The following is a 27309-nucleotide window of genomic DNA, read 5'->3' on the forward strand; positions in this document are numbered from 1 at the left end:
GTCAATTTCACAAGGGACATGCTGAGGCGCTAATGTAGTTTTTTCTGCATTAAATTAAAATAATCTTCCAATTGATTTTTCCGGGATAATCCTTCCTGCTTACATCCCAACAGGAGGAGGATGTATTTAATCTGTTTTTATGCAGTCTGTTCATTATTTTCATTTACTGCATGGGGGAGGAATTTTGCCCTTCACTGTTTATGGGTTGCTTTGAGTTTGATATTTTATTTTCAAATAAAATAAAATTTCTAATAAAGTCTGCTTGTTTGAACTGATTGCGTTTAATACTACCTACTTGGGCCTGGGTCACAACAGCCAGTGCCAAAACTGTTATTCCAGAATAATTATTATTCTTGAAAATGAAGGTGAATTATTCTAGAATAATTATATTCTAATTATACTGGAATATTGTAGAATAAGAGACGCGGTGGCTCAGGGGCTAGGACGTTGAGCTTGTCGATCGAAAGTTCGGAACTCGGCGGTTCGAATCCCTAGTGCTGTCGTGTAACGGGGTGAGCTCCTGTGACTTGTCCCAGCTTCTGCCAACCTAGCAGTTCGAAAGCACGTAAAAAATGCGAGTAGAAAAATAGGGACCACCTTTGGTGGGAAGGTAACAGCGTTCCGTGCGCCTTTGGCGTTGAGTCATGCCGGCCACATGACCACAGAGACGTCTTCAGACAGTGCTGGCTCCTCGGCTTTGAAATGGAGATGAACACCGTCCCCTAGAGTCGGGAATGACTAGCACATATGTGCGAGGGGAACCTTTACCTTTACTATTGTAGAATAATACTGGAAACTAAAAGAAGTCTGCCGATCAACCAGTGGTGGGATTCAAATAATTTAACAACCGGTTCTCTGCCCTAATGATTTCTTCCAACAACCAGTTCACCAAACTGCTCAGAAAGTTAACAAACGGTTCTCCCGAACTGGTGCGAACTGGTTGAATCCCACCACTGCGATCAACTCTTAGTTAGCTGCCTTGAATACACCCATTCAAAGTTCTTCCCAAAAACCCAGCAAGCCCTGATCAATGAAATGACAGCATCCCTGGTCCATCCCACATTTAAGAGATGATTGGTGGATGTTTTCCTGCCAATTAGCATTGGTGGGAGGGCCAAGGAAGCCAAATCAACCAATCACTTTCCTTACTCTGTGGTCTCTTCCCAAAATCCCCAAAGCTTACACCAAAAACTGTCTACTATTGACCTCATCCCATTCCTAAGACGTCTGTAAGGGGCGTGCATAAGAGCACAAACGTGCCTACCCTTCCTGTCCTATTGTTTTCTTTCATTATATCCAATTAATATAGTTATTGCATGCTTATGCTTATATATGCTTGTCGCCTTCGACAAGACCTAAGTTTAACTCACAGAATCATCTATTGTAATGTCCTTCCTGTCAAAGACTACTTCAGCTTTAATTGCAATAATACAAGGGCAACCAATAGATTTAAACTTAATGTTAAATTTAATCTAGATTTAATCGCTTTAATCTAGATTGCAGAAAATATGACTTCTGTAACAGAATCATCAGTGCTTGGAATACTTTACCTGACTCTGTGGTCTCTTCCCATAATCCTAAAAGCTTTAACCAAAAACTTTCAACTATGGACCTCACCCTATTCCTAAGAGGACCATAAGGGGTGTGCATAAGCGCACAAATGTGCCTACCGTTCCTGTCCTATTGTTTTTCTTCTTCCTATATATATATATGCTTGTACCTCCTAACATTTACTCATATATATGTTTGTATACTATATAATCTTTTTGTAGGATGTTGTGACAAAATAAATAAATAATAAATGAATAAATAAATATATACTGTGTGACAAAATAAATAAAATAAAAAATAAATAAAAACTTGCCGCTTATGAAAACTCTTGAGGACAGCACCAATCACTGAATTCCCCCCCCCAAAAAAAATACGCAATAGAAAAATTATGGAATAACAAAGTATATTAATATCAATATTTTTATTTAGAGCATATAAAACATACATCACTTTTTAAAATTGCAAAAGAGATACAGTGAGTTTTTTTTTTAAAGTATTGTTGTTACAAAACGTAAAAAGTTCAGAAAACTGGGTTTTCTAATGTAGATTGTCTTATAGGAGATCCTAACGCAGTGAAACAATTTTGGATTTAGCTTTCTATCCGTTGCAGTGTGGACTGTGGCTAGGGATGATGGAATCAAACGTTTAAGTAGTTACACACTCCCTAAGGAAACGGAAACGTTTTTAAAAAGTCTTTATAATACCCAGCAATCTTTTCAGCTCTTATCTATGTCCAAAGAAGAGTAGGTTACACCGGCAAATTTTTCATATACTGTTACTGCTTCTTTTAATTGACATATTAATGAGATGACATGTTGCACCACACATATAAATAAATATACTTCAAGTTGTATTTGCTTTGGAGAAACAAGTGCACACGCAAGGTATAATCATCATTGTTACAATTCAAGTCAGTCAAAATTCATACCAGAAGAACAGAATAAACAGAATTGGAAGGGACCTTGGAGGTCTTCTAGTCTAACCCCCTGCTCAAGCATAGCTCAGGCTGTTAGAAGCCTGTTATTAGAACACAGCAGCCTGCAATTACTGCAGGTTCAAGCCCGGCCCGAGGTTGACTCAGCCTTCCATCCTTTATAAGGTAGGTAAAATGAGGACCCAGATTGTTGGGGGGGCAATAAGTTGACTTTGTAAATATACAAATAGAATGAGACTATTGCCTTATACACTGTAAGCCGCCCTGAGTCTTCGGAGAAGGACGGGATATAAATGTAAATTAAAAAAAAAAAATCCTATACCAGTGATGGCGAACGTTTTCGGCACCAAGTGCCAAAAAGGTCGTGCAGAAACGGCACACACACGCGCACTCGTCAGGGCTGCGGTCTGGAAAACCCAAACTTCCGGGTTCTAGAACGTATGCGCACCCGACAATCAGCTGATTAGCGCACATCCGCAGGCTGATTTTTGGCACTGCCGCACGTGTGAATGGATCGTGTTCCGGAAAAGCTGAACTTCCAGGTTCTGGCAATCAGCTGGTCAGCGTACATGCGCACACTGGTTTTCGGCACTGCCGCATGCGCAGAGGACAGCTGGTCAGGGTACATGCATGCGCACCAAAAATCTGGAAGACAAATTGGCAAGGCTGCATGTGCCACTGGGCACGCGTGCCATAGGTTCGCCATCACAGCCCGATACCATTCCAGACAAATGGCTATCCAATCTCTTCTTAAAAACCTCCAATGTTGCAGCACCCACAACTTCTGGAGACAAGTCGTTCCATCAATTAATTGTTCTAACCATCAAGAGAACGCATTATGAGTTTAGTTAGAGCAATAGATTCTCCATGCAAAGATGCAGTAGTCCTTGTGAATTATCAGGATGAATGGAGGTAAAAAGAGGAATTGCCCCATTTTAGAAAATAAATACCTTTTTAAAAAAAAACAAAAATTATAAAATATAAAAAGAGCCAAAGCACCATACTGCCATGAATATGTAAATTTTTTTGATTTGGCCCACAAATCCATAGAGCATATAAACCGTCTGTAGATTAAAATGGATCTTTGAGTTTTATGGATCTTTGAGTTTTAAAACTAAATGAACATTTAAGTTTTAAATGACCTAACAGAGCACGTTGAATTTTAAAAGAATGTAAAAGGTGTTTGACAGAGCAAGAAGAGATCGAAAACTAAATATATACAGTGAATAAGGCTAATTGCCAGAGGCACCTCTTGTTTCTCCAGGAATTATGGCACTAGTATTTATTTGAATAATTATTTTAAAAAATATTCCTGGGGGAAAAAAATAAGTTTCGCATTTTTAAAGACGTGGTAAAATAAGAAGCCCTTGGACGGTATCTCTTCAAGAGACCAAATATCATTGTAGTAAAACCTTTTGAAGTTCCCACTGCATTTACTACACCAGGGGTCTCCAAATATGGCAACTTTTTAAGACTTGTGGACTTCAACTCCCATAATTCCTCAGCCAACTATGCTGGGAATTCACCAAGTCTTAAAGTTGCCAAGTACGTACATAATAACAGAGTTGGAAGCAGGGGTGAAATGCTACCGGTTCGCTCTGGTTTAGGCGAACCGGTAGCTAAAATCTACGGTTCGGACAAACCGGTAGTTAAAAAAAAAAGCTATTGGTTCAAACCTATCGACCGCCGGCCCCCCAGCAGCCAAATCAGAGGAGGAGGAGGAGGAGGCGTGGGAGTTAGGGTCAGCATCAAGGCAACCTGAGAGCTCCAAGCGGGAAGAGGGAATGGAGTTGGCAGAGAGAGAAAAAGAGAGAGGTGGAGCTTGGGCTGTCTCTCAGCTCTCAGATGGAGAGTCAGCAGCCCCCAGCTCTGGAGGTGGCTGATGAGGAAGAGGAGGAAAAACTGGGTTCAGTGCCTGATGCGCAGAAGGGAGAGGAGAGGAGAGCAGTGGAAATCTATGAGCCAGTCCTTGGGACGGAAGAGCCACCGCTGCTAGCAAAGCCCCACCCTAGCTCTGGGGATAAAAGGCAGGGGGCAGAGATGAATAAGTGTGGCAGACAACTATTCATCTTCCGGCTAGACGGACCTGTCAGCCAGCGTTGAGAAACATTTTGCCGGGGCAGCCAGCGCTCCTAATAAAGGAATCTTTTGAATTAAACTTCAGAGGATTTGACGTGTTTGGGGAGCTGGGTCGGAACAAAAGGTGGTGAAATGGGGCAAAGCTCACTTAACAACTGTCTCGCTTAAAATTTTGGCCTCTGGGGTGGTCGTATGTTTAGGACGACCTGTACCGTAATACCATATTTAGGCAGAATGCTTTTCAACGCCTTGTTTGATCCCGAGCACAAGATGGAGGAACCAGTTGAACTGCACCGTCCAGCCTTTGTCCCGACAAACTTCGATCTGATCTAGAAAATACTTCTTCGCGTCCTCTTCGTGTTTGCCGACCGTCAGCGCATCACGGATATATTCAATGTCCTCCTTGCTGGTCAGCTGGGGCATCCCCGTCATCAGCATCATCGAAAAGAGGATAATGAGAAGATTGGTGTGTTTCCGAAGAGCGAGGTAAGCCCGGACGCAAATATCCTGCAGAACGATGAAAACATCCCAGGCAAATTGGAATGGAATGGAAAGTAAAATATGGAGTGGAGTGGAGTGGAATGGAATGGAATGGAATGGAATGGAATGGAATGGAATGGAATAGAATAGAATAGAATAGAATAGAATAGAATAGAATAGAATAGAACAGAACAGAAAATATGGAATGGAATAGAAGAATGGAGTGGAATAGAATAGAATAGAATAGAATAGAATAGAATAGAATAGAATAGAATAGAAAATATGGAATGGAATAGAAGAATGGAGTGGAATAGAATAGAATAGAATAGAATAGAATAGAATAGAATAGAATAGAATAGAATAGAATAGAATAGAAAATATGGAATGGAATAGAAGAATGGAGTGGAATAGAATAGAATAGAACAGGGCCTCTGGTGGCGCAACAGGCTAATGCAGCCTATTATTAACAGCAACTGCTTGCAATATTGCAGGTTCAAGTCCCACCAGGCCCAAGGTTGACTCAGCCTTCCATCCTTTATAAGGTAGGTAAAATGAGGACCCAGATTGTTGGGGGGCAATAAGTTGACTTTGTATATAGTATACAAATGGATGAAGACTATTGCTTGACATAGTGTAAGCCGCCCTGAGTCTTCGGAGAAGGGCGGGATATAAATGCAAAAAAAAAAAAAGAATAGAATAGAATAGAATAGAAAATATGGAATGGAATAGAAGAATGGAGTGGAATAGAATAGAATAGAACAGAACAGAACAGAATAAATATGGAATGGAATAGAAGAGTGGAGTGGAGTGGAATGCAGTCAAATGGAATAGAATAGAAAAGAAATAAAATATGGAATAGAATAGAATAGAATAGAATAGAATAGAATAGAATAGAATAGAATAGAATAGAAAATATGGAATGGAATAGAAGACTAGAGTGTCGCTACTACTGGTTCATCAGAACCGGCTGAATACCACCTCTAATCGTAATAACATTCCTTTCTCAGAGAGTCAAGGTCATCTTGTCCTGCAGCTGGAAGGCTGAAACTGGGAGGTATCTCCAGTTGGGACGGTGGTTGATTGGATCATGTGATGGACATGTAGGTGCTGGGCAGGGACTTGTACTTTCCTTTGGGTGGGGAAAACCCGGAAGCTTTCAGATTTGGGTTTTCCCAGATGTGCCAATATGACATCTCTAATAAAATGGAACTTTGAGGAACTTCAAGCCTCGGAGGTTTATTTCGTTGGGGTGTTACTTGGAACCCTGACACAAGGTTTATTTGGTACCTGAAAATTCTGAAACCGCAGACTTGTTTTCTTTCCAGATGTCCCCATGACGAAAAGGAAATCGGGTGTCAAGACAAAAGGAACTCTTTCCTTATTAATTCCAAGGAAGCTTTTGTAATTTCCAAGAATATGGCCAAAGTCGATATGGAAGAGATTACCTTGGAAACAAAAGGGGAAAAAAATCAATATTATGCCAGGCAATTAAAAACACATCAACTGGGATGACTTTTTTACCCCCCCAAAAAAAACAAAACCTTTATTGGACCTTCCATCTGTATGTTTGCCTTTATAACTGAAGCTCTCCAACTTTTGTCAAAATCTGCTTTTCTACTATAATCAAAGGACTGCATTCCTTGCCATCTTCTCTTCGTTCATCTTACAAGTCGTCCTCGACTTACAACGGTTCCTTTAGTGCAGGGGTCTCCATCCTTGGCAACTTTAAGACTTGTGGACTTCAATTCCCAGAATTCCTCAGCCAGAGTTGAAGTACACAAGTCTTAAAGTTGCCAAGGTTGGAGACCCCTGGTTTAGTGACCGTTTGAAGTTAGCAAGGCACTGAAAAAAATGATTGATTTCCGTTTTTCACACCTACCCTCAAAACGACGCTATAGAGCACTGCAAAGCAGAACAAGTAGACACAAGAACAGTTTTTTCCCGAATGGCATCACTCTGCTAAACAAATAATTCCCTCAACACTGTCAAACTATTTACTAAGTCTGCACTATTAATCTTCTCATCGTTCCCATCACCCATCTCCTTCTACTTATATGACTCTAACCTTCTGGCTGGTATCCTTACAATTTATATTGATTGTTTCCTGATTGCTTATTTGTACCCTATGACTATCATTAAATGTTGTACCTTATGATTCTTGATGATCTTTTCTTTTATGTACACTGAGAGCATATGAACCAAGACAAATTCCTTGTGTGTCCAATCACACTTGGCCAATAAAAAATTCCATTCTATTCTATTCTATTCTATTCTATTCTATTCTATTCTGTTCTGTTCTGTTCTGTTCTGTTCTGTTCTGTTCTGTTCTATTCTATATGCACCAAAGACAAATTCCTTGTGTGTCCAATCACACTTGGCCAATAAAAAAGTCTATTCTATTCTATTCTCTCTCTCTCTCTCTTTACTTACTCCTTCCACTTATGACTGCATGACTAACCTTGTTGTTTGTATCCTTACAATTTATATTGATATTGTTTCCTAATTACTTATTTGTACCCTATGACTATCATTAAGTGTTGTACCTTAGGATTCTTGATGAAGGTATCTTTTATGTGCATATGCACCAAAGACAAATTCCTTGTGTGTCCAATCACACTTGGCCAATAAAATTCTATTCTATTCTATTCTATTCTATGAAATTGAGTTTGACACCCCTGGACTAGACTACGCTGTCACTCATTCAATCAAAACTTACCTGACCCTGTGATCATAATGTTGTCATTATGCCTGTCTCCTATGCCAAGTACAAAGGTTGCCACGCAGTATCCTGCACAAGAATACACAAACCGCTCCACGGCTGCCTGAAACTGTTAAGAAAAGGGTTCAGGTTATCAGCTTTGTGCCAAACTGCAGCACAGGTAGTCCTTGGCTTATAGCGGTTCGAAGTTATAACAACGCTGAAAAAAGTGACTTTCACACTTACGACCATTGTGGCATCCCCACGGTCACGTGATTAAAATTCAGATGCTTGGCAACTGACTCTTATTTATGACGGTTGCAGTGTGGTCCCCTTTTGCGACCTTCTGACCAGCAAAAGTCAAGGGGGAAGCCGGATTCACTTAACAACCGGGTTGCTAACTTAACAATTGTAATGATTCACTTAGCAACTGTGACCGGAAAGGTTGCAAACAACATTTCGAACTTCCCCCTGGACTTCGACAACTACCTGACCTTCGGACCTTTCGCCGCGAACTTAAAGACTTATCTATTCCGTCTTGCAGAACTGGCTTGAATTTGAATTTTTTAGCTGATTTTATGGGTTTTACTTTTTATTAATTTTTAGGGTTTGATTGTATTTTAAAATTGGGCCAAATTTAATAAGTTTTTTAATGTCTGTTTTTAGTATTGTATGTGTTTTTGCTGTATTTTATTTTGGCTGTAAACCGCCCTGAGTCCTTCGGGAGAAGGGCAGTATACAAATTAAAATATTATTATTATTATTATTATTATTATTATTATTATTCACAAATGTTTCACTTAGCAATGTAAATTTTGGGCTCAATTGCGATCGTACCTCGAGGACTACGGGTATACGCAAAATCATATTTAGTCAAATGGGTTTTGATTTCAACCAAGATCATCGCTTAGCAAGTTGGTGCTGGCAACTCAACAACCTTCCCATTCTTGCATGTCTGTGGTTCTGATCTGCTGGGGGTTCGGGAGAACCTCTAGCTAAGATTCTGTGCCGTTCTGAGAATCCCACAAATCCCACTCCTGGCTGGCCCCACCCACCCCACCCTGCCCCTCCCAGAAGTCCCCACACGGCCCGTTTTGGATGCAGGTAAGTGCAGGGCGTGTGCAGAGACTCAGGGAGGGCGAAAAACGGGCCTACTGGAAGTTTAGAAAGGCCGAAAATGGGCCCATTTCTGGCTTCTGGAGCCTGGGGAGGCTGTTTTCGCCCTCCCGGAGGCTCGAGGAAAGCCTTGCAGCCCAGGGAGGGCAAAAATGCCCCCCCTTGGGCACAGTGGAGGAGGCCAACTAGGTCACACCCACTCAGCATCCAGACAGAGAACCCCTTGCTAAAATTTTTGAAGCCCACCCCTGGTTCTGAGTGTTTTACAAATGATCAGGCAAGATTGTGGATTTATTAAAGAAAAGAAAAGCAAATGTGAAACGTTTATCAACTCCCAAGGCATTGTGAAAATAAACTTTTTTTTAAAAAAAATGATCTAAAAGAAATATAGAGCAATGAAAAATACAGATTACTGGTGTCCGATATGCTAAAAGTCACTTATATACCCTCTCTTTCTCCCTCCTTCCCTTCCTTCCCTCCCTCTCCTTAAGTGAATGTTCCTATATCCTTCCTGTCATTTCCAACTCCCCACCACCATCCGAGTTCCAGATAATCGTCTTATGCTGGCTGGGGAATTCTGGGAATTGAAGTCCATACATCTTAAGAGTCACCAAGGTTGGACACCTCTTGGAAGTTACCCCCATAACGGCTTACAAAGAAATAATACTTTTTTTTTCCAAACAGAAATAATAGCAGTAGCAGCAGTGGTGGAATACAATTTTTTTTACTACCGGTTCTGTGGGCGTGGGTTGGTGGGCGTGGTGTGGCTTGGTGGGCATGGCAGGGGAAGGATATTGCAAAATCCCCCATTCCCTCCCCACTCCTGGGGGTGAAGGATATTGCAAAATTTCCACTCCCACCTCACTCTGGGGCCAGCCAGAGGTGGTATTTGCCGGTTCTCCAAACTACTCAAAATTTCCATTACCGGTTCTCCAGAACCTGTCAGAACCTGTTGAATAGCACCCCAGAGTAGCAGTAACAGGAACAAGTACCTTTTCTTCAATTACACACTTCTCCTTAAGCCACTGGTTTAGTATTTCGTCTTTAAAGGCCCCAGTGTTTCCAACTGTGCTTTGCTGGATTTTGGCAATTGTATTAGCATCCTTTACAATTTCAATCATTCCTGTTTAAAAAAAGAAAACAAAACAAGGCTTGAACCAATAGCATCATTCCAGGGTGGATTACTTCATGTCTCTTCTTTTGTACCTCTAGATCTGCTACTGTCAGTTTTATTTATTTATTTATTTATTTTATTATTATTATTATTATTATTAATAATAATAATAATAATAATAATTTAATTTAATTTGTATACCGCCCTTCTCCCGAAGGACTCAGGGCGGTGCACAGCCAGAATAAAAATACAAAAAAACCCCAATACATATAATATTAAGAACACCCCTTAAAAAACTTATTCAATTGGCCGAAAATTTAAAATATAATAACACCCTATAAAAAATTTACAAAAATTTAAAACCCTAAGATACGTAAAACCCCAATTAAAAAATTAATAAAACTTTTAAGCCAGTCCCGCTTGAATAAATAAATGCGTTTTCAGCTCACGGCGAAAGGTCCGAAGGTCGGCTAGTTGACGAAGTCCAGGGGGAAGTTCGTTCAACAGATCTGTTCTGCGCATTTTTTATTTTTATTAGATTTTTATACCGCCCTTCTCCCGAAGGACTCAGGGCGGTGTACAGCCAAATAGTAAAAACCCCACAATATACACATTAAAACAAAACTTAAAACCAAGCATATAACTTAAATGGCCAAAAATTAAAACAATTTAAAACCCTAAGATACGTAAAAACCCCAATTAAAAAAATTAATAAAACTTTTTAAGCCAGTCCCGCTTGAATAAATAAATGCGTTTTCAGCTCACGGCGAAAGGTCCGAAGATCAGGCAATTGGTGTAAACCAGGGGGAAGTTCGTTCCAGAGAGTAGGCGCTCCAACAGAGAAGGCCCTACCCCTGGGGGCCGCCAGCCGACATTGTTTGGCGGACGGCACCCTGAGAAGACCCTCTCTGTACGGGTCGGTGGGAGGCATAAGGTAACAGCAGGCGGTCCCGTAAGTACCCGGGCCCTAAGCCATGGAGCACTTTAAAGGTGGTAACCAAAATCTTAAAGCACACCCGAAAGACCACAGGAAGCCAGTGCAGACTGCGCAGGATTGGTGTTACATGGGAGCAACGGGTGGCTCCCACTATTACCCGCGCAGCTGCATTCTGAACTAGCTGAAGCCTCCGGGTGCACTTCAAGGGCAGCCCCATGTAGAGAGCATTGCAATAATCCAAACGGGAAGTGACAAAAGCGTGAGTGACCGTGCATAAGGCATCTTGGTCAAGGAAGGGGCGCAACTGGCGGACCAAGCGTACTTGGTAAAAGTTTTGTAAAATAGACCGGACTAAGATGTGAAAAATAGATCAGGACTACAGATAGGCCTTGACTTACAACCACAAGTTTTGGGGGAAAGTACAAGTGAGGGACACAGGAAGAGGTACATTCAGACTTGCAAGTTTCTATTACTATAACCTCATAATAAAGGTAGTGTTGCTATCCCTGGTTGGTCATTCTTGTCTAGACTATCTCTTAAGTACTGAGACACCTTCTAGGCAAGGTGAGAAGGATAGGTGTTTAATGGATCGATAGACAGAGATAGCGATAGACAGACAGGCAGGCATAGGACAGGAAAGGAAAGGATGGATGGATGGATGGATGGACGGACAGAAAGAGACAGGAGAGATGAGATGAGATGAGATGAGATAGATAGACAGACAGGGACAGAATGACATACATAGGAGAGATGAGATGAGATGAGATGAGATGAGATGAGATGAGATGAGATAGATAGACAGACAGACAGACAGACAGACAGACATAGGACAGGAGAGAAAGAGACAGACAGACATAGGACAGGAGAGATGAGATGAGATAGAGAGATGATAGGTATAGAGACAGACAGACATAGGACAGGAAAGGACGGACGGGCAGACAGGGACAGAATGACATACATAGGAGAGATGAGATGAGATGAGATAGATATAGAGACAGACAGATAGACATAGGACAGGAGAGATGAGATGAGATAGATAGACAGACAGACAGACAGACAGATAGGGACGGAAAGACATATATAGGAGAGATGAGAGGAGATGAAATAGATAGATAGATAGATAGATAGATAGATAGATAGATAGATAGATAGATAGATAGATAGATAGACAGACAGACAGACAGACAGAGATAGATAGATAGAGACAGACAGACAGACCTAGGACAGGAGAGAGAAAGAGACAGACAGACAAACATAGGACAGGAGAGAAAGAAAGAGACAGACAGACAGACAGACATAGGACAGAAGATGGGTGGACGGACGGACGGATAGATGAAGGATGGAGATAGATATAGAGATATGGATATATAGAGATATATAGAGATGAACGTATTTTTTCTTTTATGTACACTGAGAGCATATGCCCCTCCCAGAAGTCCCCACACGGCCCGTTTTGGATGCAGGTAAGTGCAGGACGTGTGCAGAGACTCAGGGAGGGCGAAAAACGGGCCTACTGGAAGTTTAGAAAGGCCGGAAATGGGCCCATTTCTGGCCTCCGGAGCCTGGGGAGGCTGTTTTTGCCCTCCCGGAGGCTCGAGGAAAGCCTCCAGAGCCCAGGGAGGGCAAAAATGCCCCCCCCCGGGGCATAGTGGAGGAGGCCAACTAGGCCACGCCCATCATGGCCACGCCCCACAGCAACCGGGCAGAGAACCCCTTGCTAAAATTTTTGAAGCCCACCCCTGGTTCTGAGTGTTTTACAAATGATCAGGCAAGATTGTGGATTTATTAAAGAAAAGAAAAGCAAATGTGAAACGTTTATCAACTCCCAAGGCATTGTGAAAATAAACTTTTTTTTAAAAAAAATGATCTAAAAGAAATATAGAGCAATGAAACATACAGATTACTGGTGTCCGATATGCTAAAAGTCACTTATATACTCTCTCTTTCTCCCTCCTTCCCTTCCTTCTCTCCCTCTCCTTAAGTGAACGTTCCTATATCCTCCCTGTCATTTCCAACTCCCCCCCCCCACCCGAGTTCCAGATAATCGTCTTATGCTGGCTGGGGAATTCTGGGAATTGAAGTCCATACATCTTAAGAGTCGCCAAGGTTGGACACCTCTTGAAGTTATCCCCGTAACGGCTTACAAAGAAATAATACTTTTTTTTCAAACAGAAATAATAGCAGTAGCAGCAGTGGTGGAATACAATTTTTTTTACTACCGGTTCTGTGGTAGGTGGGTTGGTGGGCGTGGTGTGGCTTGGTGGGCGTGGCAGGGGAAGGATATTGCAAAATCCCCATTCCCTCCCCACTCCTAGGGGGGAAGGATATTGCAAAATCTCCACTCCCACCTCACTCTGGGGCCAGCCAGAGGTGGTATTTGCCGGTTCTCCAAACTACTCAAAATTTCCATTACCGGTTCTCCAGAACCTGAGTCCTTCGGGAGAAGGGCGGTATAAAAATCTAAATTATAAATAATAAAATAATAAACCTGTTGAATAGCACCCCTGAGTAGCAGTAACAGGAACAAGTACCTTTTCTTCAATTACACACTTCTCCTTAAGCCACTGGTTTAGTATTTCGTCTTTAAAGGCCCCAGTGTTTCCAACTGTGCTTTGCTGGATTTTGGCAATTGTATTAGCATCCTTTACAATTTCAATCATTCCTGTTTAAAAAAAGAAAAGAAAACAAGGCTTGAACCAATAGCATCAGGAGTTTAACGGTTATCTATACGATAAAATCGTTCAGCTTCGGGATGGTTTGGACCAAGATTGCGGTGATACGGGTGAGACGGCTGAGGGTGGTCTTGGTGACACTTTATGGGATGAGTTTGACCCTGTCGCTCCCGAGGACATGGACAGGTTGTTGGGGAGGCTGAATGCCACCACGTGTTTACTGGACCCGTGCCCCTCCTGGTTGGTGCTGGCCACGCAGGAGGTGACACGAGGCTGGCTCCAGGCGATTACGAGCGCTTCTTTGGTGGAGGGTGTCTTTCCGGCCGCCTTGAAAGAGGCGGTGGTGAGGCCCTCCTCAAGAAGCCTTCCTGACCCGCTGTTTTAGGTAATTATCGTCGGTCTCCAACCTCGCTCACGGCGAAGGTTGTAGAGAGTATGGTGGCATATCAGTTTCCTTGCACCTGGATGAAACTGTCTATCTAGACCTGCTCCAGTCCGGTTTCCACCCGGTTACAGCACGGAGACGGCTTTGGTCGCCAGGATGATCTCTGGAGGCCAGGGATGGGGTTGTTCCTCTGCCCTGGTCCTATTAGACCTCTCAGCGGCTTTCGATACCATCGACCATGGTATCCTGCTGCGCGGTTAGAGGATTGGGAGTGGGAGGCACCGTTTATCGGTGGTTCTCCTCCTATCTCTGACCGGTCGCAGTCGGTGTTGACAGGGGGCAGAGGTCGCCCCGAGGCGCCTCACTTGTGGGTGCCGCAGGGATCGATCCTCTCGCCTTCTGTTCAATATCTATATGAAGCCGCTGGGTGAGATCATCAGTGGGTTCGTGTGAGGTACCAGCTGTACGCGGATGACACCCAGCTGTATTTTTCCACACCGACCACCCCAACGGCCATCAAGTGCTGTCCCGGTGTCTGGAGGCCGACGGGTCTGGATGGGGAGAAACAGGCCCAAGCTCAATCCCTCCAAGACAGAGTGGCTGTGGATGCCGGCGTCCCGGTACAGTCAGCTAAATCCGCAGCTGACCATCGGAGGCGAGTCATTGGCCCCGATGGAGAGGGTGCGCAACTTAGGCGTCCTCCTGGATGAACGGCTGTCTCTAGAAGATCATTTGACAGCCGCTCCAGGAGAGCGTTCACCAGGTTCGCCTGGTGCGCCAGTTGCGCCTTTCTGGACCGGGAGGCCCTATGCACGGTCACCACGCCTCGTGACGCCTCGCCTGGATTACTGTAACGCCTCACATGGGGCTCCCTTGAAGGGCATCCGAGGCTACAGTTAGTCCAGAACGCTGCTGGTGATAGTTGGAGCCCCTCGTGGCTCCCGATAACACCTATCCTGCGCGGTCTGCACTGGCTACCTGTGGCTCGGTGCGCTTCAAGGTTTTGGTGACCACCTTTAAAGCGCCCATGGCATAGGGCCGGGTTATCTACGGGACCGCCTACTGCGACCAGATACCTCTCACCGACCTGCGCCTCACAGAGAGGGACTCCTCAGGGTGCCGTCAGCTAGGCAGTGTTGCCTGGCGACGCCCAGAGGAAGGGCCTTCTCTGTGGGGCTCCGCCTCTGGAACGAACTCCCCCCAGGACTCCGTCAACTTCCGGACCTTCGAACCTTCCGTCGCGAGCTCAAGACACATTTATTCATCTGTGCAGGACTGGCTTAGTTTTTTAGATTTTAAATTTAGAGGGGTTTTTAAATTGATTTTAATATCTATATTTTTACTTTTAATTAATTGGGCAGTAGAATAAGTTTTTTAATGATTGTTTTAATTTGTATATTGATGTTTTTATATGCCTGTGAACCGCCCTGAGTCCTTTGGGAGATAGGGCGGTATATAAATTCAAACAATAAATAAATAAATAAATAAAATCATTCCAGAGTGGATTACTTCATGTCTCTTCTTTTGCATCTCTAGATCTGCTACTGTCAGTTTTGTAAAATAGACCGGACTAAGATGTGAAAAATAGATCAGGACTACAGATAGGCCTTGACTTACAACCACAAGTTTTGGGGGAAAGTACAAGTGAGGGACACAGGAAGAGGTACATTCAGACTTGCAAGTTTCTATTACTATAACCTCATAATAAAGGTAGTGTTGCTATCCCTGGTTGGTCATTCTTGTCTAGACTATCTCTTAAGTACTGAGACACCTTATAGGCAAGGTGAGAAGGATAGGTGTTTAATAGATCGATAGACAGAGATAGCGATAGACAGACAGGCAAGTATAGGACAGCAAAGGATGGATGGATGGATGGACGGACAGACAGACAGGGACGGAAAGGCAGACGTAGGAGAGATGAGATAGAGAGATGATAGGTATAGAGACAGACAGACATAGGACAGGAAAGGACGGACGGGCAGACAGGGACAGAATGACATACATAGGAGAGATGAGATGATAAATAGATATAGAGACAGACAGATAGACATAGGACAGGAAAGGATGGATGGACGAACAGACGGACAGATAGGGACGGAAAGACATATATAGGAGAGATGAGAGGAGATGAAATAGATAGATAGATAGATAGATAGATAGATAGATAGATAGATAGACAGACAGACAGACAGACAGACAGACAGACAGACAGACAGACAGACAGACAGAGATAGAGACAGACAGACATAGGACAGGAGAGAAAGAGACAGACAGACAGACATAGGACAGGAGAGAAAGAGACAGACAGACAGACATAGGACAGAAGATGGGTGGACTGACGGACGGATGGATAGATGAAGGATGGAGATAGATATAGATATATGGATATAGATATATGGATATATAGAGATATATAGAAATGAACGTATCTTTTCTTTTATGTACACTGAGAGCATATGCACCAAGACAAATTCCTTGTGTGTCCAATCACACTTGGCCAATAAAAATTCTATTCTATTCTATTCTATTCTATTCTATTCTATTCTATTCTATTCTAGTCTAGTCTAGTCTAGTCTAGTCTAGTCTAGTCTATTCTAGAGGGATAGATAGATATATGCAGACAGATAGATGTACATATGTGTGAGAGAGAGATGATGTATGAATGGACGGACAGAAGGACAGATGGACAGATCTTCCCCTAGGGAAGATGCTATCGAGGTGACTTTGGGCCAATTCAATTCAATCCAGCTTCACAGAACGTTAGATAAGCTGCCTTGAAAACCCAGAATAAACGGATAATAAATAAATATGCTGTCTATGACAACCTCCTTATGCTACAACTATGACCGCGGCTGAAATACCACCTCAAGGACGAAGAGACAAGAGAACATGTCGCAATTCATCACTCATCACATGAGCAGTGGTAGTGACGTCCCCATAATGCCGGGATGGGAAACGGTGATCCCTTGATGACCTGCGGACTTCAACTCCCAGAATTCCTGAGCCAGCCAGCCATGCTGGCTCAGGAATTCTGGGAGATGAAGTCCGTAGGTCATAAAAAGGCCATAGTGGCCTACCCCTTCCATAATGTAAATTCAGTTATACTGAAATGAAAAAAGAAATAGAGATATGAAGTGAAGAATTTAATTTCTCCAGAGCAACAGGAAATAAATCAGTCAGGCACCAAGTTAATTTTTAGATGTTTTTTTTTTAATACTCCAAGTGTGTCATTCAGGTCAAAGGAGAAGCCGACAAGATTGATTGTCATGTGTCATGATCTATATTTACTTAAATGAAGAGAGCTCCATATAAGACTGACATATTTTGTGAAATGGCTATCAGTGTGAGCCTGCACTACTATGCAATCCAGAGATCCAAAATCTCTGGGTACCCCAAAAATGAAAAGACACCCACCTATTACTAAGAATGTCCACTGAAGCTTCTTTAGAGAAAATACTTCAGATATAAAGGTAAAGGTTCCACTCGCACATATTGTTGTGTCTTGCCCGCTTTCACCGCAGCCGGGGCCTTCTTATCTGCTTCCGAACGCTGAGGAATGTCCTAGTATGCCTCCCGGCCCCAGCCCTGGCTCCATGCCCAGACAGGCTGAGGAGAAAGAAGTACCTCCAGCCCCCAGCTCTGGCTCCATGCCCAGGCAAACGGAGCAACTAGACCCCTCCCCCTCCCCCACAGCATGTGAGCCTGAGGAAGGTCAATTACCAACAGCTGCAGACTGGAGTGACCCTCGCTTCAGAAGAATTGATAGGCGGTGGCGACAGAAGGAAGGGAGGGGCAGGCCTGGATAAGTGCTGAGTCATGGAGCCACACCCCATGGCCTATATAAAGAACCTGCTTTCTGGCAGTCTCTGAGTCAGGCAAAGTCTAACATATCTTGCTGAAGTCACTTTCTGGTCTCCTGCCTGCCTTGAGGACTTTGCTAGGACTTTGGCAGAGCTGCAGAGGCACGCCTGATTCGGATTTCCCTGACCCGGTCGTCAGCGGAGGAGTGGGACACGACACATATGTGCCAGTCATTCCGGACTCTAGGGGGTGGTGCTCATCTCTGTTTCAAAGCCAAAGAGCCAGCGTTGTCCGAGGACATCTCCGTGGTCATGTGGCCAGCATGACTAAATGCCAAAGGCGGACGGAACACTGTTTCCTTCCCACTAAAGGTGGTCCCTCTACTTGCATTTTTTACCTGCTTTCAAACTGCTAGGTTGGCAGAAGCTGGGACAACGAACAGGAGCTTGCCCCGTTCGGCAGCACTGGGGATTCGAACTGCTGAACTGCCGATCTTTCGATCGACAAGCTCAGTATCTTAGCCCCTGAGCCACCGCATCCCTAGTCTACTATACTTCAGATATAAAAAAGCCGGAAAAAAAGCTTGGCTTTCATCACACCAAAAGATTTCAACTCCTGCGAGTACACATAGTCCTTGACTTACAACAACTGAGCCCAAAATCTATGTTGCTAAGTGAGACATTAAGTGAGTTTTGCCCCATTTTACAACCTTTCTAGCCACAGTGGCTAAATAAAACCACTGCAGTTGTTAAGATAGGAACCCGGTTGCTAAGTGTAACTTCAAACGGTCCTTAAACGAATGATTATAAGTTCTGGACTAAGTTGTAATTTTTAAAAAGCTCTGCTTCGGACAAATACATTACCTATTTTATTCCCTGTAGAAATACATCCGTAGGGTAATAAGCATAAATCTAAGGACTCTTCTTCCCATATGGACTCCATGATTCGAAGTATCTAGTAGAAAGAAAAGGCAAACCGCATCAAGAGGACTGTCAGATCTTCAGCTCTACTTCGCTTTGACGGCGGCCTGCCATAAACTACAGGGAGGGGCAGGGGTGGGCTTCAAAAATTTTAGCAAGGGGTTCTCTGCCCGGTTGCTGGGGGGCGTGGCCATGATGGGCGTGGTGTAGTTGGCCTCCTGCACCATGGGGGGTGGGAGTGGCGTTTTTGCCCTCCCCAGGCTCCGGAGGCTTTTCTCGAGCCTCCAGGAGGGCAAAAACAGCCTCCCCAGGCTCCAGAGTCCTTCTGGAGAAGGCCGTTTCTGGCCTTCGCAAACTTCTGGTAGGCCCGTTTTTTGCTCTGAGTCTCCACGCGTGCCCTGCACTTATCTGCATCCAAAAGGAGCTGTGGGTGTTTCCCTGGGAACCTCCGAAGAGGTTGTTAAAAAATGCTTTTAAAAGGTTCTGGCGATCAGGCAACTCAGCTGGGATCGCCAGAGGAGCCTTTTAAAACCTTTTTTTTTTTTTTACAACCTCTTCAGCCGAAGAGATTGTAGAAAAAAATGCTTTTAAAGGGTTTTGAAGCTGAGCCGCGCAATCATCAGAGCCTTTTTTTTTTTTACTTTTAAAAGCATTTTTTTGGCCGAAGAAAAAAATGCTTTTAAAAGTAAAAAAAACAAAACACCTCTGATGATCGTGCAGCTCAGCTGGGCGGGGTGGGGGCAGGGATTTTTGCTACCGGTTCTCTGAACCACCCGCCGCCATCGCTCCCGGATCGGGCGATCCAGTCTGAACCGGGAGCATTTCACCTCTGGGCTCCACCCGCCCGTCCAGATATAATGCACGACTACTGCCCATGTGCTGAAGGCCGTGTGCATGCGCAGAGGTGGTCCGTGTGAGCAAAGTGAGCGCATTCACATTTGTGAACCTGTAGGGAAGGTAAGTGAATCCCACCTCCGGCCAGATCTAAGCACCCGATGTACCAGATCCAGCCTGCGGGCCTTGAGTTTGACACCCCTGGACTAGAGCTACAAAACGGAACACACAAAATCAAACAAGCAAGTTATTTCCTTATGACCCTGTCCGAGGGAGATGGATGGCTAAGAAATAGGAAATATAAATAATAAATAATATAAATATACAGTAAGTAAATACAATTCCTGCAGGCGGAATGAAAATGACAGCCTCGGTTAGCATGGGGATGATGAGGGAGTTAGTCTGATGCAGTCCAAAGATCTGGTAGGTCCAAATTATACTATATAAATGTTGCAAAACAATCTTGACAAGACAAATACCAGAAGCAGCTTGTGGAGCAGAATTCAAAAAGAAAAAAATCCAGTTCACTAAAATGCATAAACATCCTGTCTTCTATGCTCATTTCCGTCACCTTCATCTCGATGAATGAGATAAAAGATTTGTTGAGTGACAGAAGAAGAAATGGAGTGTGCTTTCTATCATTACGCTCAACATCTGGACCAGGGGTGAAATGCTCCCGGTTCGGATCGGATCGCCCGATCCAGTAGCGATGGCGGTGGGTGGTTTGGAGAACTGGTAGCAAAAATCCCTGCCCGCCCCCCCCCTCATGCCCAGCTGAGCTGCGCGATCATCCGAAGTTTTTTTTTTTTACTTTTAAAAGCATTTTTTCTTCAGCCGCAAAAATGCTTTTAAAAGTAAAAAAAAAAGTTTCTGATGATCACGCAGCTCAGCTGGGATCTACAGAGCCTTTTAAAAGTATTTTTTCTACAACCTCTTTGGCTGAAGAGGTTGGTAAAAAAAATGCTTTTAAAAGGCTCTGACGATCTCAGCTGAGTTGCCTGATCGTCAGAAGCTTTTTTACTTTTAAAAGCATTTTTTAAATGCTTTGGCGGGGGGTTTAAAATGCTTTGGGGGGGGAAAGGCTGCAGATGGTCATCATGGCCAAAAATGGAGCTCGGGAGCCCATTTTCACTGGCAGAGCGCTTGGCCCCCCCATAGGTGCCCCCGATACGAGTGGTACCAAGCTGGCCACGCCCCCTGTGCTCTCCCCCCCCAAAGGTCAAACACAACCCTGATCCGTCCGTCAATAAAATCAAGTTTGACCACCCTGTCTGAGAGGTGCTCCTATCTCACGGGCTTTCCTCGATGTGTTGCATACATGTTACCTGTAAAATGAGCATATCCTGTCTCAGATCATCACCATGTTTGAAGATAATGCCAATGGTTTCGCTGGACAGAGAGGTTGGATCCGCACATTTGAATTCCAGCCACAGGGGCTTTTTCTTGGAGGCCATTACTTTACATTTTTCGATCTGCGGGAAAAGAAGGACACTGTTGTGTCTGCGCCCCCTGAGCCGGGCCCCCTGCCAGAAAGTGACTTGGAAAGTGAGGGGGAAGGGCCGTCAGGACTTATCTCAGAAGCACCGGCTTTCCTGGCTCAGCTCCAGGAGCCAAAGGCAGGCCAGGTGGAAGAGATAACGAGGCCTCCGCCCCCCGACTCTTCCCCCCCAGGCCACGCCTCCAGACCCGGCTGATGGCAATCAGGCCCGGCTGGACCCTAGGTTTTGTAGGCAGGAGAGGCGGGAACAACAGAAGCAGGGGTGGGGCAGGCCTAGGAAGTGCTGAGTCATGGAGCCACACCCCACAGGATATAAAAGCAGCAAGGGCTGCTATGCCACTTCGTAGCAGGCAAATTAACTGCTTAACTAGAGCTGAAGTACTGTTTGTTCCTGGGTGACTAATCGGCGTCGAGGGAGATAACAGAGACACTTGGCAGACGCTCGCTAGTTTGCTGCCAGAGCTGATAGTGCCAGCTAATTAAGCCATCGCTCGGACTGAGGCGAAGGGGGACAGAACAGATGCTTATATACACTGTTCACCACCAGAACTGACATCTCATGATTAAAGGCCTAGGACTTTGCATCTACATATAGTCCTCGACTTATGACCACAATTGGGCCCAACATTTCTGTTGTTAAGTGAAACATTCAAATGAATTTTCTCCCCCCCCCATTTTACAACATTCCCTGCCCAAATTGCTAAGTGAAACACTGCCGTTGATGCATTAGTTCAACAAATCTGGTTTTTCCATTGAGTTTGTCCGTCAGGTCGCAAAAGGGATCACATGCTGCAACCGTCGTAAGTATGAAGCAGTTGTCAAAAATCTAAATTTGCATCACGTGAGCGTGGGGATGCTGGAAAGGTTATAACTGTGAAAAAGGGTCCTGAGTCACCTTTTTTCAGTGCCGTTGTAACTTCGAACGGTCACTAAATGAACTGCTGTAAGCTGAGGACTACCTATAGTCACAAACCGAACGAAATTAAAAAGGTGAAACATGGAGTTTGAAATCCATCTTCTTGGGATCAACCCAGGGGTGAAATCCAGCAGGTTCTGGAGTGGGTGGGAATGGGGATTTTGCAGTATCCTTCCCCTGGAGTGGGGAGGGAATGGAGATTTTGCAGTATCCTTCCCCTGGAGTGGGGAGGGAATGGAGATTTTGCAGTATCCTTCTCCTGCCACACCCACCAAGCCACTCCCACAGAACCGGTAGTAAAAAAATTTAACATTTCACCACTGCCCTCTTCCCCTTTCCCTCCCCTATTTTTCTTGCTATTTTGCTTTTGCATTTTTTGAATTTTATGTCATAAAAAAAATTAAAAAGAGAGAGAGAGAGAATCTCCGTAGACATTCAGCCAGCTCGGTATTTCTTTAATTTAATAGCAGCAATGCAATGAGGCCATAAATTTATTTATTGCCAGCTGTCACTCAAGATAAGACTGAGCCCCCTTAGACGTTTTGCTCCATTTTTGTTCTATTAAACATTCACAAAACCGCAAAAATGAGCATTGTGCTGCTGTCGCATATACAGAGGCTGACTTCTCCTTGTGTCTCAAGAGCTCTGTTTGGCCTCTAAGCCCATCGACCCTCATTCATCTGACTTTGCTAAAAGAGAAGGAAATTATATTTACCACCAGCGCTCCTGCTTTCAATCCGGGATCGTAGGGGACTCTAAAACATTCTGGAAACCTGTTGTCCTGTAGCCTCTCAAGTTTTTGTTTGAGCTGCGTGATGACTAAAAAAAAAAAAAATGAAAGTGGGGGGGAAAAAGAGATTTAAAAAAAAAAAATATCAGAAACATAATTCAATGAGAACGACATGGAATGAGGAATTGCTGGAGTGGTGGGTTGCCCCTGGTTTGGACCGGTTCGCAAGAACCGGTAAGTAAACCCGGCAGGAGGCTCCATCCGCTGACCCAGACATTGATAATGAAACCTCTGCAAGAACACGAGCAAGCTCAGAGACCACGAAGGGCCCCAGAGTCGTCATTGTCCTCCTCCTCCTCCTCCTCCTCCTCCTCCTCCTCTACTTCACAAACCCTTCTCCCTTCCAGCACTGATGACGTTACCTAGTTTGGTAACGAAATGTCTGCGAGAAAACCACCAAGCCCAGAGAGCACCAAGGACCCCAGAGTTCAACCCTGAGCTACCCTGAGTATCTTTTCGGGGGGGGGGTTTAAAAAAATAAACTGGTTCGCGACTGACACATCTGGAAACCGCCACTACGATGCAAAGACTTCGGACTTGGCTGCCGGTGACTAAAAACGAGGGAGGCGAACGCACGACACCTGAAATGACGCCTCTCAAGACGTCGCCTACCTTGTGGGGTGACATCGTACTTCTCTGCAGAAATAGCTTTGATCTCCCTGGTGACCTTGTGCAGCAACTCCGTCACTTGGACCTGCCTGAGGAAGTCCTTCAGCATTGCTTTGCCACAACCTCTCAGATAGGCTTCTAAGATCACGGCAAACCTTTGCTGGTAGTGCATGGACTGAGCAATCTCGCTTCTCAAAAACCAGAACAGGAAGTGTCCGATCCTCTTGTTCTATGAATAAAAAGGGTAGCATCTAAAACGGGTTCTTAACAGATGTGATCTAGATTAAAACTAAAACCAGAAATATTCTCGTTGGGGATTCTACCAGAAAAAGTACAATAAAAGGGAAGACCTGTTTCATTTTGCATCTGTTAAAATGCAGTGTGAATGGCTTTTGCACAACAGTGGGGAAATGAAGAGATTCCCTACAGATGAAAGTGTAATAAAAAGAAAATATTAGAACGTGCAGAGATGGATAGATTAACGCTTAAAATTAAGGAGAAGGAAGAAACAAGAGTATTTTTTAACATGGGATTCGTTTTTACCAATGATTAGCTAGCAGACGCAAAAGTTAGAAACTTAAAAGTTTAAGAGAATGACTAATCATACAATGAAGGTTTATTAGTACGGATAAGCAAATATTATTATGGTGATGTGATTATTATCAATGTTATGAATATGATTGCTATTGTTACTATTATTATTTCTCAAAAATATATGTACCCAGACAACACGCTGTCCATATAAATATTGAATTTTTATGTTTACTAAAAAAAACGTATAAACAACATTTATTTTATTTATTATTCAAATTTTTATACCGCCCTATCTCCCAAAGGACTCAGGGCGGTTTACAGCCTAATAAAAACGTAAGAGTAAATACAAGTTAAAAACAACATTTAAAAAACATATACTCTGTTTTCCCAAAAATAAGACATCCCCTGATAATAAGCCCAGTCGGGCTTTTGAGCGCATGGGTCATCTGAGTAGTGCAAATGGGTGTGGAGGTTTCTTGAGGTTCACTACACACTACTTGAAAAAAGCACCTGTTGTGTCTGCACCCCCCGACCCAGCCCTGCTGCCAGAAAGTGACTTAGACAGTGAGGGGGAAGGGCCATCAGGACTTACCTCGGGAGCACCGGCTTCCTTGGCTCAGCTACAGGAGCCAGAGGCAGGCCAGGTGGAAGAGATAACGAGGCCTCCATCCCCTGATTCTTTCCCCCCCCAGGCCACGCCTCCAGACCCAGCTGATGGCAATCAGGCTTGGTTGAACCCTAGGTTTCGTAGGCAGGAGAGGAGGGAACAACAGAAGCAAGGGTGGGGCAGGCCCAGGAAGTGCTGAGTCATGGAGCCACACCCCACAGGATATAAAAGGCAGCGAGAGCTGCTGTGTCTCTTTGTAACAGGCAAATCCACTGATTAAGAGCTGAAGTTTGTTTCTGGGTGATTCACCAGCATCGTGGAAGATAACGGAGGCTCTTGGCAGACGCTGGCGATTCTGCTGCCAGAGCTGATAGTGCCGGCTAATTTAGCCATCACTCGGACGGAGGCGAAGGAGGACAGAACAGCACCTTTGGGACAACCATGACCTGGATGACTAAGAAACTCCATAGACACCCCATCTTTTCCGATACTTACCCTCAAACCGCGCTTTAGAAGAAATCGAGCGAGGGCACTGTCATGGTAAGGCTCAAATTTGACTGCCTGAAATAAGAGAGAAAAGAAAAAAAGAAAAACAAGCACGAACACGCTTTACTTTAGTTTTGGGTTCTGAGCTGGAATTTCTCCTAGCAAATCATGGGATTCGTTTTTAATTTCCTGCCTATCTTTAAAAAAAAAAAAAAAAAAAGCTTTGTGCAAACTAAGTCATTCAGGTGGATTGAACGTGGGCCAGCAAAACACCTGAAGGAAAGTGTAAACTTCATCGCTTCAGCCTCAAGATGCCAGGTAGTTGATAAACCTCAGGAGGTGCAAGTGACACCTTTTGTACGAATTTTAGGCAGCTTCTGGTAGGCACTTATATATATATATATATATTCTCTCTTAAAATGACTGTCTCTGGGAGGCTTAAACAGCCTATCTTTGAAGGACACACAATAGAATAAAGGTAAAGGTTCCCCTCGCACATATGTGCTCGTCGTTCCCAACTCTAGGGGGTGGTGCTCATCTCCGTTTCAAAGCCGAAGAGCCAGCGCTGTCCGAAGACGTCTCCGTGGTCATGTGGCCGGCATGACTCAATGCCAAAGGCGCACGGAATGCTGTTCCCTTCCCACCAAAGGTGGTCCCTATTTTTCTACTTGCATTTTTTACCTGCTTTCGAACTGCTAGGTTGGCAGAAGCTGGGACAAGTAACTGAAGCTCGCCCCGTTACATGGCACTAGGGATTCGAACCGCGGAACTGCCGATCTTTCGATCGACAAGCTCAGCGTCTTAGCCACTCAGCCACCGCATCTCCATACGCAATAGGATAGGCATTGCTGTTTGACAACGCCAATTGCCAATACCGGGGATGTAACAAGGAATAAAAACTGATTTCTCACAACACGCCATACCCAACACCTAACAGGATTAGATGCAACTCCCATTTGCAAATGGCCTATCGTTTAAGTATGTTCTTCACAGCCAAAAGCAAATATATATGTCCCAGGATAATGTTGCAGGATCCAATCTGGGTTGGTCAACAGTTTTGACTTCCGAGTTTTCGGACTCATACTGGAGCCCATGCTCAGGGAATTTCCTCTCTAATAGACGGTTTCTCTCTTTAGTAAAGCTTGATTCCTAATAGTTACGTACAGTAATGGCCAAAATTGTGGAAATCTTTTTTGGAAAAGTATATTTTCTAAAACATATAGAGTATGCCGAGTAACAGAGTTGGAAGGGACCTTGCAGGTCATCTAGTCCAACCCCCTTCCCAAGCAGGAGACCCTATATCTGGCCTCTACTAGGATTGAATTCACTGATTGTTCCTGATTGTTAGGCAAGAGCTCCTCCTCTAGGCCACATGTGCTAAACTAACTAGGTAATAACACCACTTTTTTTTTAGTAGTACCATCAAATTATATATCAATGGAAAGATACTTTAATCAAGAATGTAATGCAATAACTTTTAGGAAGGATTTGCTATTAGAATAGCAGTTACAGTATAAAGAAGAAAAGTGAAACACGTAGAAAAAACGAGATCTACAAAAATTATCCTCATGTCAGTTAATCCTTAGTTGGGTAACCATTAGCATGAATTACGGCCTTACAAGGTCTTCCCATGGAGTGAACCAAGTCTTTTAGTTCTGCAGCTGTTATCATGTGAAATCAAGATTGAATGATGGCTTCTATTAACTGGGTTTTATTGCTGGGTCACTTCTGACTAACCAGTTTCTTTAGTTGGCTCCATAGATTTTCAATTGGATGAAGGTCTGGGCTATTTCCAAGCCATTCCAGCAGTGGAATAGGATTATCTTGAAACTCCAAAAATAAAAAAAGTGATGTTATCAGCCATCAAGCCTCAAAAATATACTTTTCCCAAAAGGCTTCCACAATTTTGGCCACTATTGTATGCACATTCGTGTGTCTGCTTGCTATAGATTTCTTCTTTTTTATTTCCCTTTTTTTAAAAACAAAAACAAAAACCCACTTTATCAGCTCTGGCAACTTTTGCTAGACTCCAGTCCAAGTACTAACCAAGATTTGGGTGGCTCAGGGGCTAGGACGTTGAGCTTGTTGATCGAAAGGTCAGCAGCTCGGCGGTTCGAATCCCTAGTGCTGCCGTGTAACGGGGTGAGCTCCCGTTACTTGTCCCAGCTTCTGCCAACCTAGCAGTTTCGAAAGCACATAAAAATGCAAGTAGAAAAAATAGGGACCACCTTTGGTGGGAAGGTAACAGCGTTCCGTGCGCCTTTGGCGTTGAGTCATTCCGGCCACATGACCATGGAGATGTCTTCGGACAGCGCTGGCTCTTCAGCTTTGAAACGGAGATGAGCACC

The 27309-nt window shown here is 44.0% G+C and overlaps 1 protein-coding gene across 6 annotated transcripts in view; it reads right to left on the minus strand.

Annotated features, from left to right (window-relative positions):
- Nucleotides 1-1957: 1957 nt before the first annotated feature.
- The window catches only part of PIK3CG (phosphatidylinositol-4,5-bisphosphate 3-kinase catalytic subunit gamma), a 40359-nt gene continuing 15007 nt past the window's right edge, over nucleotides 1958-27309 (minus strand). For 5 of the 6 annotated variants that reach the window (XM_058190329.1, XM_058190333.1, XM_058190330.1 and 2 more), the window contains 6 exons: nucleotides 24971-25036; nucleotides 23338-23563; nucleotides 22651-22754; nucleotides 20847-20993; nucleotides 18631-18721; nucleotides 13360-13571 (listed from right to left, as the gene is read on the minus strand). In XM_058190329.1, coding sequence (XP_058046312.1) covers nucleotides 13375-13571; nucleotides 18631-18721; nucleotides 20847-20993; nucleotides 22651-22754; nucleotides 23338-23563; nucleotides 24971-25036 — 831 coding nt within the window. In that variant the 3' untranslated portion in view covers nucleotides 13360-13374. Of the gene's footprint in view, nucleotides 5072-6331; nucleotides 6490-7760; nucleotides 7873-13359; nucleotides 13572-18630; nucleotides 18722-20846; nucleotides 20994-22650; nucleotides 22755-23337; nucleotides 23564-24970; nucleotides 25037-27309 lie in introns of those variants that run through there. The other variant, XM_058190334.1, reaches the window with a different exon arrangement.

Source organism: Ahaetulla prasina, chromosome 7, assembly GCF_028640845.1.
Source record: "Ahaetulla prasina isolate Xishuangbanna chromosome 7, ASM2864084v1, whole genome shotgun sequence".
In the NCBI taxonomy this organism is placed as follows: domain Eukaryota; kingdom Metazoa; phylum Chordata; class Lepidosauria; order Squamata; family Colubridae; genus Ahaetulla; species Ahaetulla prasina.